The 14,396-nt window shown below is 49.3% G+C and overlaps 1 protein-coding gene across 1 annotated transcript in view; it reads right to left on the bottom strand.

Moving 5' to 3' along the window:
• Nucleotides 1–283: 283 nt before the first annotated feature.
• LOC102379999 (fibrous sheath-interacting protein 2-like) overlaps nucleotides 284–14,396 on the bottom strand; it is a gene marked incomplete at its 3' end in the record, with an annotated part of 28,720 nt that continues 14,607 nt past the window's right edge. Inside the window, exons 2-3 of the mRNA XM_014527572.2 lie at nucleotides 6,387–6,509; nucleotides 284–389 (exon numbers count right to left, since the gene is read on the bottom strand). Coding sequence (XP_014383058.2) covers nucleotides 284–389; nucleotides 6,387–6,509 — 229 coding nt within the window. The remainder of the gene's footprint in view (nucleotides 390–6,386; nucleotides 6,510–14,396) is intronic.

The raw sequence follows: 14,396 nt of genomic DNA, 5'->3' as shown, positions 1-14,396 counted from the left end.
TAGTAGTCAGAGGGCTTGATGATTTTAGGGATGGTCTCTGTGACATTGCGAATCCTTGCTCCAGGCATGCAGCAGACCTGCTGTGACCAGGGCTCTGGGTGACAGTTTGGACCATTGGTTCCCCTCAGGACGGAGTCCCCGATGACCAAAACTTTGCATCTCCTTCTTGGGGTGTGCCTCTTCTGAGCTGGTGATGTAGGTCAACTGGCTTCAATTCGTCTGGGGACCAGTTCTTCTGCCTTCTCCTCCAGGGGCACCAGGGCTGCATACCTGTTCCCAAGGGGACCAGGCACAGCAGTTGCTTGGACTGCCCTGCCCTTGAGAGGTACCTGCTGCCACTGATTAGTTGGGCGCTGTGCACACGGGGTCTCTCTGGTGGATTCGTGTCCCTGCAGAGAACGGAAATGCAGGTCAATTTTATCCTTTGCTGCCTGGATCCCCCGCAGCATGCTCACCTCAGCCTGGAGCTCTGCCACCTGCCCCTCCAGAGCCTGAAGGTGCTCACAAGAGGGGCAGGAGGGGGAGTCACCAGACCTGAATCCCACTCTCAGGCATCCTACCTGGCCACACCCACAGCTCAGGGGGCAGGTGGTCACCTGGCCCCACAAGGGCTCCGTCTGGGTGGCAGCCTCAGAGGGGCTCCGGAAGGGTGGCACCACGGAAGCAGGACCCCTGGCAGCACTGAGGTGGAGCCAGAGCTATAAGAAGCCATGGATATATCAAGCCAGGGATATAAGGAGACAGGGATATAAGGAGCCAGAGAATATTAAGAGCCAGAGATATATTGGGGAGAGAGATATATGGGGATAGAGATATATAGAGCCACAGATACATGGGGCCACAGATACATGGGGCCACAGAGATATATGGGGACAGAAATATATAGAGCCAGAGATATATGGAGCCATATATGTATGTGGAGGCAGAGACATGCGGAGGCAGAGATGTATAGGGACAGACATATAAGGAGCCAGAGATATCTGGGGGCAGAGAATATTAAGAGCCAGATATATATTGGGGAGATATGTATATGGGGCCAGAGATATATGGGGACAGATATTTATAGAGCCAGAGATGTAAGGAGCAATAGATATATGCGGTCAGAGATATATGGGGACAGAAATATATAGAGCCAGAGATATATGGAGCCATATATGTATGTGGAGGCAGAGACATGCGGAGGCAGAGATGTATAGGGACAGACATATAAGGAGCCAGAGATATCTGGGGGCAGAGAATATTAAGAGCCAGATATATATTGGGGAGATATGTATATGGGGCCAGAGATATATGGGGACAGATATTTATAGAGCCAGAGATGTAAGGAGCAATAGATATATGCGGTCAGAGATATATGGGGACAGAAATATATAGAGCCAGAGATATATGGAGCCATATATGTATGTGGAGGCAGAGACATGCGGAGGCAGAGATGTATAGGGACAGACATATAAGGAGCCAGAGATATCTGGGGGCAGAGAATATTAAAAGCCAGATATATATTGGGGAGAGAGATATATGGGGACAGAGATGTATGGGAACAGAGATATAGTGGGAGACAGTTATATGGGGAAAGAGATATATAGACCCAGAGATATAAGGAGCCAGAGACATCTGGGGACAGAGAATATTAAGAGCCAGATATATATTGGGGAGATATGTATATGGGGCCAGAGATATATGGGGACAGATATTTATAGAGCCAGAGATGTAAGGAGCAATAGATATATGCGGTCAGAGATATATGGGGACAGAAATATATAGAGCCAGAGATATATGGAGCCATATATGTATGTGGAGGCAGAGACATGCGGAGGCAGAGATGTATAGGGACAGACATATAAGGAGCCAGAGATATCTGGGGGCAGAGAATATTAAAAGCCAGATATATATTGGGGAGAGAGATATATGGGGACAGAGATGTATGGGAACAGAGATATAGTGGGAGACAGTTATATGGGGAAAGAGATATATAGACCCAGAGATATAAGGAGCCAGAGACATCTGGGGACAGAGAATATTAAGAGCCAGATATATATTGGGGAGATATGTATATGGGGCCAGAGATATATGGGGACAGATATTTATAGAGCCAGAGATGTAAGGAGCAATAGATATATGCGGTCAGAGATATATGGGGACGGAAATATATAGCGCCAGAGATATATGGGGACAGAAATATATAGAGCCAGAGATATATGGAGCCATATATGTATGTGGAGGCAGAGACATGCGGAGGCAGAGATGTATAGGGACAGACATATAAGGAGCCAGAGATATACAGGGATAGAGATATAAGGAGCGAGAAATATATGGGGACAGAGATATAAGAAACCAGAGGTATCTGAAGGCAGAGATATATGGAGCCAGAGATATGAGGAGCCAGAAATATATGGGGACAGAGATATATAGAACCAGAGATATATGGGGAGAGAGATATATGGGGAGAGAGATATAAGGAGCCAGATATGGGGAGAGAGAAATATGGACCTGGTATATATGGAGCCAGAGATATAAGGGGACAGAGATATAAGGGGACAGAGAAATGTAGAGCAAGGTATATGGGGACAGATCTATATGGAGCCAGAGATATGTGGAGCCAGAGATATATTCAACCAAATATATATGGGGCCAGAGATATAAGAAGCCAGATTTATATGGGGACAGAGATATAAGGATGCAGAGATACATGGGGACAGAGATAGAATTAGCCACAAATAAATGGTGCCAAAGATATGCAGAGCCATAGATATATGGGGACAGGGATATAAGGAACCAGAGATATATACAGCTAGATATATATGGGGACAAAGATATATGGAGACAGAGATATAAGGAACCAGAGATATGGGGCCAGAGTAATCTGGGGACAGAGAAATATAGAGCCAGATAAATATGGGGAGAGATATATGGAGCCAGAGATATAAGGAGCCAGAATTATGATGAGGGAGAGATACATTGGGACAGAGATATTTCGAGCCAGAGATATATAGAGCCAGTTATATATGAGGATAGAGATATATGGGGACAGAAATTTAAGGAAGCAGAGCTATATGGGAACAAAGATATTTACAGCCAGAGATATAAGGAGCCAATTATATAAGGAGACAGAGATATGAGGACAGAGAGATATATGGGGCCACAGATATATGGAGCCAGAATTATATGGGGACAGATACATATGGTGAGAGAGGTATATGGGGACAGATATATATGGAGCCAGAGATATATAGAGCCAGGTATGTATGGGGACAGAGATATCCGGGGACAGAGATATATTGGCAGAGAGAGATATGGGGGCACAGATGTATGAGATACATGGGAACAGAGATACATGGGGACAGAGATATAAGGAGCAAGACATGTATGGAGTCAGAAATGTATGGGGACAGACATGTATAGAGCCAGATATATATGTGGAGAGAGAGATATGGAACCAGAGATATAAGGACCCAGAGATATGTGGAGGCAGGGATATATGGAGCCAAAGATACATGGCGCCGGAAATATATGGGGACAAAGATATATAGAGCCAGATACATATGGGGAAGAGTGGTATATGGAGCCAGAGATATAAGGAGCCAGCGATGTATGGGGAGAGAGATATATGGGGACTGAGATGGAAATGTATGGGGACAGACATGTATAGAGCCAGATATATATGTGGAGAGAGAGATATGGAACCAGAGATATAAGGACCCAGAGATATGTGGAGGCAGGGATATATGGAGCCAAAGATACATGGCGCCGGAAATATATGGGGACAAAGATATATAGAGCCAGATACATATGGGGAAGAGTGGTATATGGAGCCAGAGATATAAGGAGCCAGCGATGTATGGGGAGAGAGATATATGGGGACAGAAATATATAGCGCCAGAGATATATGGGGACTGAGATAAATACAGCCAGAAATATAAGGAACCAGAGATATAAGGCGCCAGAGATATAAGTAGGCAGAGATATGTAGAGCGAGAGATATACGGGGACACAGATATATGGAGCCACAGATATATGGAGCCACAGATATAAAGAGCCTGAGATATATTGAGCCAGATATATAAGGTACCGGAGATATATGCAGGCATAGATATATAGAACCAGATGTACATGGAGCCAGGGATACTTTGAGCCAGACATATACAGAGCCTGAAATATATGGGGCCAGAGATATACGGAGAGAGAAAATTATAGAGCCAGAGATATATGGGTCCAGAAATATATGGGATGAGAGATCTGTGGAGCCAGAGATCTGTGGAGCCAGAGATCGATAAAGACTGTTATTTATTAAGCCAGACATACATGGAGCCAGAGATATATATAAACCAGACAGAGAAATGGAGAGAGAGATTTATGGAACCAGAATTATACAGAGCCAGAGATATACAGAGCCTGAGGTATACGGAGCCCAAGATATATGTAGCCAGGGATAGTTAGAGACTGATATATATTCAGCCAGAGATAAATAAAGACAGAAATATATGGAGCCACAGATATATAGAGGAAGAGGTATATGTATGCAGAGGTATATGGAGCCAGACATATATCAAGCCTAAGATATATGGAGCCAGACATATAAGGAGCCAGAAATATAGGGAACGAGAGATATATGGAGCCAGAAATATATGGAGCCTGAGATATATGGAACCAGAGATATATAGGGGAAGAGATATATGGGGCCAGAGACATATATGGAGCCAGACATATACGGAGCCTGAGATACATACAGCCTGAGACAAATGGACCCTGAAATATATGGGGACAGAGATATAAGAAACCAGACATATCTGGAGGCAGAGATATATGGAGCCAGAAATATATGGGGAGTGAGATATATGGGGAGTGAGATATAAGGAGCCAGAGATATATAGAACCTGAGGTACATGAAGCCTGAAATATAATGATCTAGAGATATATGGAGCCAGAAATATATAGAGCCAGAAATATAAGTAGCGAGTGATAATTAGAGCCAGAAATATATGAAGCCAGAGAAATATGGAGCGACAGATATATGCAGCCAGAGATATATAGAACAACAGATATATAGAGCCAGAAATATTAGCAGCGAGATATATAAGGAGCAAGAAATATGTAGAGCTAGATATACATGGAGCCAGTGATATGTGGAGCCAGAGATAGCTAGAGACTGAGATTTATTTAGCTAGAGATATATATTTCTTGGTCCATATAGAGCCAGAGATGAATGGATCCAGAAATATGTAGGGCTGGAGATATCTGGCACCAGAAATATCTGGAGCTAGAGACATACAGAGCCAGAGACATGATTTCAGAGATGGATGGAGCCAGAGGTATGTGGAGGCAGAGATATATGGAGGTTGAAACTTATGGAGCCAGAGATATATAGAGCCTGATATATATGGAGTCGGAGATATATCAAGCTGGAATTTTATGGAACCAGAGATCTATAAAGCTAGAGATATATAGCACAGTATATATATTGATCTGTAGTTTTATAAGACCAAATGTATATGTAGCCAGAGATACATGGAAGCAGGTATATATGGAGACAGGGATATAGGGAACCAGGGATATACTGAGTCAGAAATATATAGCGTAGGACAGGCATAGAATTGTACTTTTATGAAACCGGAGTTACGTACAGCCAGAGGTATATGGAGCCAGAGGTATATAACGTGTGGGATATATAACGCCAGAGATATATGGAGTCGAATATATATGGAGCTGGAGTTGTATGGAACCTGAGATAGACAGACCCAGAGATACATAGCTCAGGGCATATATAGATCACGAGTTTTATGGAACCAGAGATTTGTGTAACCAGAGATATATGACACCAGAGATATATAGAGCTGGAATTTTATGGAACCAGAGATATATAGAGGCAGAGATGTATATAATCATAGATACATGGTGCCAGATATACATGGTGCCAGAGATATACAGAGCTGTAATTTTATGGAGCCAGAAATATATGGAGCCATAGGTATATAGAGGCAGAAATATATAGAGCCAGAGGCAGATGGAGCTAAATATATAATGAGCTGGAATTTTGTGGAGCCAGAGATATATGGAGTTGGAGATATATGGAGGTAGTGATAAATGGACTTACAGATATATACAGCCAGAGATATAGGGTGCTAGAGATGTAGGGAGGTAGAAGTAAATGGACATAAAGGTATATGGAGATAGAGATATATGGAGATGTGGAGATATATACAGATAAAGATATATATAGAGAGAGATAGGCACACTGCTGAAGAACTGTTGTTGCTTAGTGGCTTGTTATAGAAGAAAAGGGAGCTGCAGTTGCACAGCCACATGATCCCAGGCATGCTCTCTCACACAAGAGTCATCCTCATTTTCTGACGTACAACCAGAGCGTTGCCATAACATGTGGTACATACCTTTCTTTAGGAGGTTGGACTCCGCTGAGTGCTGTATGACTTTTCAAAGAAGCCTTGCCGTTTTCGTACAGAGAATGAAAGGTACTAGCCAGTGGAAGAGATTCACAAACATTGAGGACATCACTGTGAAAGCAAAAAAAATGGAAAATTACAGCAATTACTGGCAAAGTGCAATTAAAATACTCAGGAAACACCAAGAACGTTTGCTTACAGTGGTATAAAATGACTAGCTTTCAAAAAAAATGGAACACTTTTTAAGCTATTTTTCAACCACTGCAAGTTTCTGTACATCTGGTCCATAAGCACACTTGAACAGGAAGCACAGGGGCAGGGGTCCCAGGAAGCTGGAGACCTGGGGTGAATTTGCACAGCTGTCTGTGAGACCAGCATCGATCCCGTGACAAACGTGCACGTGGCAGACTGATCTTTCCCAAAATGGAAGTTCTCTCATCCTCTTGGGCCTTGGCACCTTCTGGGCAGAGAGGTACCTATACTTAGCCCTGTCAGCTGGAACTCGGCCAAAGGCAGGGTGTATAGCTGCATTTGTACAGACTAAATTAATCCCGAGATCCATAAGCATCCGTAAGGAGCAGCTTACACCATCGCATGCTGCTTTCCAGAAATCCTCTGACACTGCACTGAGCCTAGTCTGCTCCATTCAAAAAAGCCCCTCTCGTTTTCCCTTCCTACCTCAGCTGAGATGCCACCAACTTCAGCCTAACCCTGAGACATCCCCCCCACCCCACCATGAGAGGGAAGAAAAGGGCTAAAGCCTCCGCTCTGCACCACCCCCAGGCAGGGTGCTCTCTGGGCTCCTGTCACCACAGACACCCCCACCCAGAAAATCCCCATGGGGAGATGTCGCCTCTCTACCACCAGCACTTAAGCTAACTGAAAGAGCACCAGCAGCCTCGGGCACAGCCACAGACAGGATACACCCTGAGCAATACCCTCTTGGTAGAAGGCAGGGGCAGACCAAGGTTCAAAGAAAAGGGTGATACCAGAACAACCCAGGGAGAAAGGACGGGCAGCAGGTGTGGTGACACAGTGCCAGAGCAGCAGGGGAAGCACAGCAGGAGGAGGGATGCGAGGGAATAAGAGGCAAGTGCCAGCAAAAATGAAATGGGGAGGGCTGAAATTGGGCTGAAACTCCAGGAGGGGCCAAGAGGCAGGAGCTTGACATTACTGACTAACTATAACAGACAAGAGAGCCGCAGTGATGCAGCAACATGGGCCCCAGGCATGCTGTCTCACACAACAGCCATCCTGCTTCTTGGACCTACAACCAGAGTGTAGACCAGTAAACGGTGCTATCTACCAAAATATGCCATTTGCCCTATATGCTAAATATCACCCTCCCTAAGTACCATATCCTCCTTAGACTTCCAGCATAATGCAACCCTGCACTGAAATAACTAGGGCTGGACACAAAACCTGACAGTTTTGTGAAAAACAGCAGAAATCTTACAGGTAAGCTTTCAAAAACCATATTCCTCACTTTCCAATACCAGTGCAAGGCATGTCTCGGTCTCCCCATAATAAATGCTGCTAATGACCATACTATGTTTCAGCTGCTCAAGAGACCCAATTATAACACGCTCCCGGACCTGCTGCCAACAGCAGTTAAGTCCAGTGCCCCAATACATGAGGATTTTTTGGGGTTCAGAAACAGGATGGAGCCACCATACAGTATGGTCGAACCTGCCCAGCTTGACTATAGCGAGCTATCAGTACTTTGCCGTGAAAGAAGGGTTATTAGGAATACCACACAGACGGTACCACGGGACACCTCTTTCCAGAGCTTTACCAATGAACCCCTGGGGGGCACACAGAAGCATCTGAATAAAGCTCCCACTCCCAAGGGCAGCAGCACTGAGCAAAGGCCAAACCATCCAAGCCTTTAAGTTGGTGGGGATCACTGGATGAGAGACCAAGAGGGGATGCAAAGCAAGTGTAACTTTCTGTCAGCACCGAGGGCCGGGTTCAGATTCTGGGGCCGAACAGCACCTTCCTCGCCCTGGCTCTAGCCCCAGACAGAAAGCCAAGAAAGTAAGTTCTGACTGGCTGGTCTAACGTTTGCAGACTCTCCTCCCCCCCGCGCACAACCAAATATAACAAGTCCTGTTTCCATGGACTATGGACAAGCTCAACAGCACCAACTAAAGGCCACCCTAACTATGGCACATTCAGCAAAACCAAAAACAGTTCACTCTTGGCAACTCACAAGGCAACCCAAGGGAGGTGCCACTTGGCCCAGTTAGTGTGGAAGGGAGGATCACCCACAGCTGTCCTTGCGGGGCTCCAGCAGCTACACAGCCCAAAGCACCAAGTGCTGAGTAGGGAGGTGTGCACCGTAGCCTAGGCTGCGCCTTGTCAAGTCATCCCTGTTCCTCTTTGCTCCCCATGTACTGCTCTACTGTCTCTGTCCCAGGGCTGTTGTCCCCTGGCCCTGCTTGGGGACCCCCCCTTGATGCACTATGTGCCAGTCAGCCTCATGAATCCTCCTCTTCCCTGTCCTGATTTCCCCACTCCTGCCTCACTGCCTTGTGTCTACTCTCCTCCTGCAGCCTTGCCTCCTACCTTGCCTCTACTGTCTTTATTCCAATGCTGGCTTCTTTTTCCCTCTTCTTTATTTTTGTCCTTTGGGTAGAGACTGGCCTTTTCATGAGGCTGGAGTTGGTAGAAGCTTGGGGACATTCAGGAGCCTCATTTAGAGGGTGAAGCGTAGGGTGGCATTAGCTTGGTTGCATATAGTGTGGAGGCTTGGAGAGGGCACGGTGTTGGGCTTTGATGGCTACAGGGCAGGGGGTAAAGTAGTAGCTGGCTTGGATGGCTGCTGCTAGGAGGTAGCATGGTGTATGTTTTGTGGGACTAGCGGATGTGACAGCATAGGTGGAGTAGGTTGGTGCAGCCTTGGTGCTCGGGTAGACGGGACTGCTTGGAATTGGTGGTGATCGATAGAGGTTAGAACTGACTGTGTGTAGCCTTGATGTTAGGGCTGATTAGAACAGAGTAGGGACCCATGGGCATTATGCCTCTGTTGCTAGCTTTCGCTGGTGAAGGGTAGCTTTCACTTTCTGCTCCAAGTTGACACACAGAGCATGAATAACACGCATTGTACCTCCAGTCTTTGGTCGAGAGCTTTCTGGCTCCTTTCACCTGAAAGCAGGCTCTGAAACACAAGACAACGCAGACATGAGAGCCTCAGCAACAGGCTGCAAGCAAAGGAAGGGTAAAGCTCACTCAACTCTGTCAGTGCCTCCTTTCCCCTCCCCCTCCACTTCTTTCCGACATTTCATTTTCAAGAGAGAAATCCGCTTCTACACTCTACCCACTAAAATATAAAGCAGATAGACAAATGTTTTCTTATTGTAAAAAGAAAAGTGACACACACTGTGTTTTGTATAAGAAATATGTGGACTAAATCCTTATACAAGTACAAGTGTCCCACAGAAGCTGTTAACAAGTCTATGGCCAGCTGACTCTTCTGTGCTGGGTACAGAATATCTCAGTGACGCAAGGGCACACGTTCAGCCCAGGCACTCGTTTCTGCAACATTTGCATTCCTGAAGCTGGAATATATTTCTTGCACATACTGTTACAAGCTTTGTCCCAAAGGTGCACAATTAGTTTGTGCAAAACAGGCTGAACAGAAAAGCCTCCGTGGACGGTAAAAGTCAAGTCATACATTTTAGGCGTAAAATGTACACATAAAATGCTAGCTGCAAGGTAGCTGGAGATGCTACTATATGCAGCTTTCTGCCATGGTTTAGCAATGTGAGGAGCTGTCTGCATCCCAGGCCCTGCTCTCCCCACCCCAGAGCCAGGCGCAGTCACCAAGGGGCTGGCAGTCCTTCTTGCTATCCTGGAACCAATAGTCCTTGAAGGCGGGCTTTGGCTGCACTCGCATGTCAGGTCCCCGGGGCCACGGCACGTGCAGCGCTCAAAGCACTCCTCCTCAAATTGGGCGTCTCCCACCTGTCAGTGGGGGATGAATGGGAAAACAGGAAGGAACATGCAGCAACACTCATGCAGATCCCACTCGGGTCCAGGAAGACATGCTACACTCAGCCACTTTCCCCAGGCCAGAGGCAGTTGCATCTCAACTCCCTGCTACACTTGGTGTTGCCCCACTCCATAGCTGGCTGCAATGGGGCTGTGCTATACACATCTGTGCCCCACCCCACATCTGGGTGCATCCAGGCCCCTTTCTACCCCACCATGCCCCTGCCAGCTCACCAGGCGGTAGGTGCTGCTGGGCCAAGGCAGCCATAAGCTGAGGCCAGGATGCAGTCGGTTCCACTAGAGACGAGTTAGCCAGGCAGACGCAGCCCTCAGCACGGCCCCCCAGGGAGGCCACAGAGCAAGAGGTGGGGCAGTGGGAACCATAAATGTTGTAGTTGCTGTTGTCCGGGCAGGTGAAAACTTGGGGGGGGCAGAGAGAGTGGAGAGGGTGAGTGCCTGGGTTCCCTAGGAGGGGGTGGGGGCTGGAGAGTGAGAGCTAGGGAGTCGGGGGCCTGGATGCTTAGGCCCTGCACTCCAAGCACATATTGGGACCGTGCCAAGCCCAGACACTAACGGGGGCACCGGCAGCTTGGCAGGAAACTGTGTAGGTGCTGAGGCTCATGCAAAGGGGCTCTTCTGACCCCCAGGAGTTGCACAAGTTGAAGCGACAGGTCCAGGAGAATTGCGTGACGGGCATCTGGGCCTGGCACTGCCTGTGGGGGCAGGGGACAGCAAGGCCAGTACCTCTCACTCCCATCCTGCAGCCCCCCTCTTCCCCTACCCCATTGCCCCCGAGTCCTGACCCGCAGCCACCACCAAAGACCCCATCAGGGTCCAGCAGCTGCCCACTAATCTGAGGTCCTTCTGTCTTGTCCAAGATCACGCATCTGCAGTCAGCGATGATCTGCCTCCCAAGCTGGCACATGGCAGGTGGGCAGGGACCTCCCAGTGCTCCAGCATCTCCCAGTGCCCAAAAGTTACCTCCCAATCCCCTCCCAGCAGCACTCACAGCCTTCAGTGTCCCCCACTTAAGAGCCCAGTAACCTCCTATTAGCTCCCCAGTAAATTCCCAGTATGCCCTAGGGCCTCCCAGTACCCTCCCAGGCAGACCCAGTAAACAGCCCAGCTCCTCCAGTAACCACCCAGTAACTTCTCAATAGCCCCCCAGTGCCTCCCAATTCTCCCAGAGGATGAAGAGGCACTCAATGGCCGGGTGGGGGGGGTGGGAGGGGGAACAGGGGTGGCACTGAGGCTCCTTGTGCTGAGCACCAGGGCACTGTCATGGTCCTCATAGATCCCACCCAGGCAGCACTGGTCATTCCTGGGGTCTCCATGAGTGTCACCCCATGGGCCCCACAGCTGCCAGGCCACTGTGCTGGGACAAGCGGAGGAGGGAGGGGTTGTGCACCAGGCATGCCGTACACTGGCAGGGGGACAGGCCTCCGGTGTGGGATTGAGCGGAGACCAGCAGGGCTGGGAGGGGGCGGCCGCACCAGATGCGCAGGCTGCTGACCCCATCCCAGGCCTCGCTCTATCCCCAGTGAGGAGCAGGCAACAGTCCAGGAACCAGCTGCTAAGCAGAAGCGGGGGCATCACCCACAAGCCGTTTAATGGCCAACAGCCACAGCTCCCCAGTATCCTCCCAGTAACCTCCCAGTACCTGAAGGAAGGCTCAGTAACCCTCAGCCCCCGACTTGTCCCAGCCAGTGCCTCCAGTATCTCCCAGTATCCTCCTAGCCCCTCCCAGTGCTCTGACCAGGACACAGCACCTCCAGCACGCTCTGACAAGAGCACCAGGCAGTTGTATCATGGCCACACACAGCCAGGAGCCTCAGCCCATGGTCCCCTTGTTCTCCCCCTGGACCGGGAACCGCGATCCTGCCGGACAAGTGAACATACATGGGCTCGGGTGGTACGCGTGGAGCTGCCCCAGTGCCCCGACCAGCCAGCCAGCTCCCACCCCACAAGTAACACAGTGACCTGACAGTCACAGAAAAGCTACCAGCCCAGCAACACTAAAGCAGCTGCCAGCTACGCCAGGCCCTTAGACCCTCTGCTGCAGCTGCATGGAGGACCGCACGGGACACCCACTACATCCCTGACATCTGCTGTGCCCAGCACAGACACCGCAACAGGGCCCAGCTGGCATCCAGACCCCACGCGCTGCAGTGACCAGCTAGAACAGAGTGAAAAATCCCCTTTCCCATTCCTGGTATTTGTCACCTGCTTCCCACACGGCATCGAGAACAAGGGCCAGCAGCTCTCGCAGCCTGCGCTCACACAGTGTATGACCGGGGAAGGAACACGCCCAAACCCCCTACTTCTCTTCTGGACCTGAGGAAAGGGCCTCTGGGCCAGAAGCCTTGTCTGCCACTTCTCCCAACTGCACTCTCGGTCCAATACAGCATCCAAACAAAACAGATCCTTGCCTCACGCATTCCCTGGACGATCAGAAGTGCACTTACCCGACCCGACTTCTGCTTCAATTCAGTCTACAAACAGCTGCAGCAGACATGACTCGACACAACCGATTCTTCTTCTTGCTACTTAGCTCTGGCATCACTTCCTTCTTCCCCAGACATGAGTAAGGCCTGTGAGCTTGTCTGCCAAGCCTCTGAAATACGCAGCTGGTCCAGTATAAGCAATCACCGAAGACCTGGCTTCAAATACATTTCTTGGACCATCCCACCCAGAGCTACACTCCAAGCCTGCTAGCACACAGAAGTACACCCAAGCAATGGGACACTGGCATGGAGGTGAGAAGTGCAAGAGCTCACCACGAATACATCATGTTAGGAACCTGCCCATCGTTGCAGATCCAGATAAACAGCCCTGATGCAGCTTCACGTGACTAAGGGCTGAGGCAACAGCTCCGAGCAGATCTGGTTCCAGGCAGCAAAGGGTGAAGGAGATTCCCCAGCAGACACTGTCCTCCTCAAGCCACAGGCTCCAGCTGCTTAGTCAGGGTGTGGAGCCCAGGGCCAAAGTCCCTGGGAAAGCCCCTGGCTGGGACCCAGCCTCAGTCCCCTGAGCGTGCGGGAAGGGTGGGAGGAGCTGCAGCACACATGTTACCTCCTGCCACCCTGGGAGCCAGGGCTCCAGCAGTCTCAGAGCTGAGGGGCAGGGGCCAGGATGCAGAGCCCCATTTCTGAGAAGGTTGCAGGACACGTCCTGGAGGTTTGCAATCACTGCTTCTGCCTGACAAGAGGAGAGAGGGGGAGGGAAAGGAGGGAGAGGGGTAGGATGGGATCCAGGGAGGAAAAGATGGGCAGGAGGCTACTCAGTGGAGAGGGTGGAGGCATGAGGCAGGGGGACAGGCATCCTGGGCAGCTGTGGGAAGGGCTCCAGGCACTGGGGACAGCAGCACTGCAAATCCCAGGCCCAGGGAGGCTCTAGATCCTTGGGGTCTTTGCAGGTGAGATTCAAATGATTATTAACCAGTCTCTCTTCCCAGACACCTGGTCCCAGGTACAGCTGCTAGAGTTGCGCAGGGCCAACTCTCTGCACCTCTCCTGCAAAGCCTCTGGGCTTGCATTCAGCAGCTCCCACATGCACTGGATCCCCCAGGTTCCTATGGAGGGGCTGGAGTGGGTGGCTGCTATGAGCAACCTTGCACCTACCATACACTGCAGCAGGTCTGTGCATGGGGGCGGGGGGTGGTCACCATCTCCAAGGGCAATGCCCAGAACCTGCTACACTGACAGATGAGGCATGTGAGCCCTGAGGACAGTCTCATATTGTTGTGCCAGAAACACTGTGAAGCAAGTCCTACTGTTGCTAAAGCAAAACCCTTGAGCTGCAGACCCCTTTTATCCCAGGTCCCACTGTGAGGAGTGACCTAGAAACTACTATGCATAGCTCAAGCAAAAGTCAATGTTATGTGACAAATGCCCATCTGCAATGATAAGGAGGAGACAGTCTTAGATAAAGGAGGCTTGAAAACAAAAGCAGAATCAGAGTACTGGGTCAAAGAGCTCATTAAAATACTAAAAATCACGCCCCTAG

Source organism: Alligator sinensis, unplaced genomic scaffold (assembly GCF_000455745.1).
Source record: "Alligator sinensis unplaced genomic scaffold, ASM45574v1 scaffold1789_1, whole genome shotgun sequence".
NCBI lineage: Eukaryota > Metazoa > Chordata > Crocodylia > Alligatoridae > Alligator > Alligator sinensis.
The sequence above is the reverse complement of the archived record's forward strand: the minus strand, read 5'-3'. Positions and strand labels throughout refer to the sequence as shown.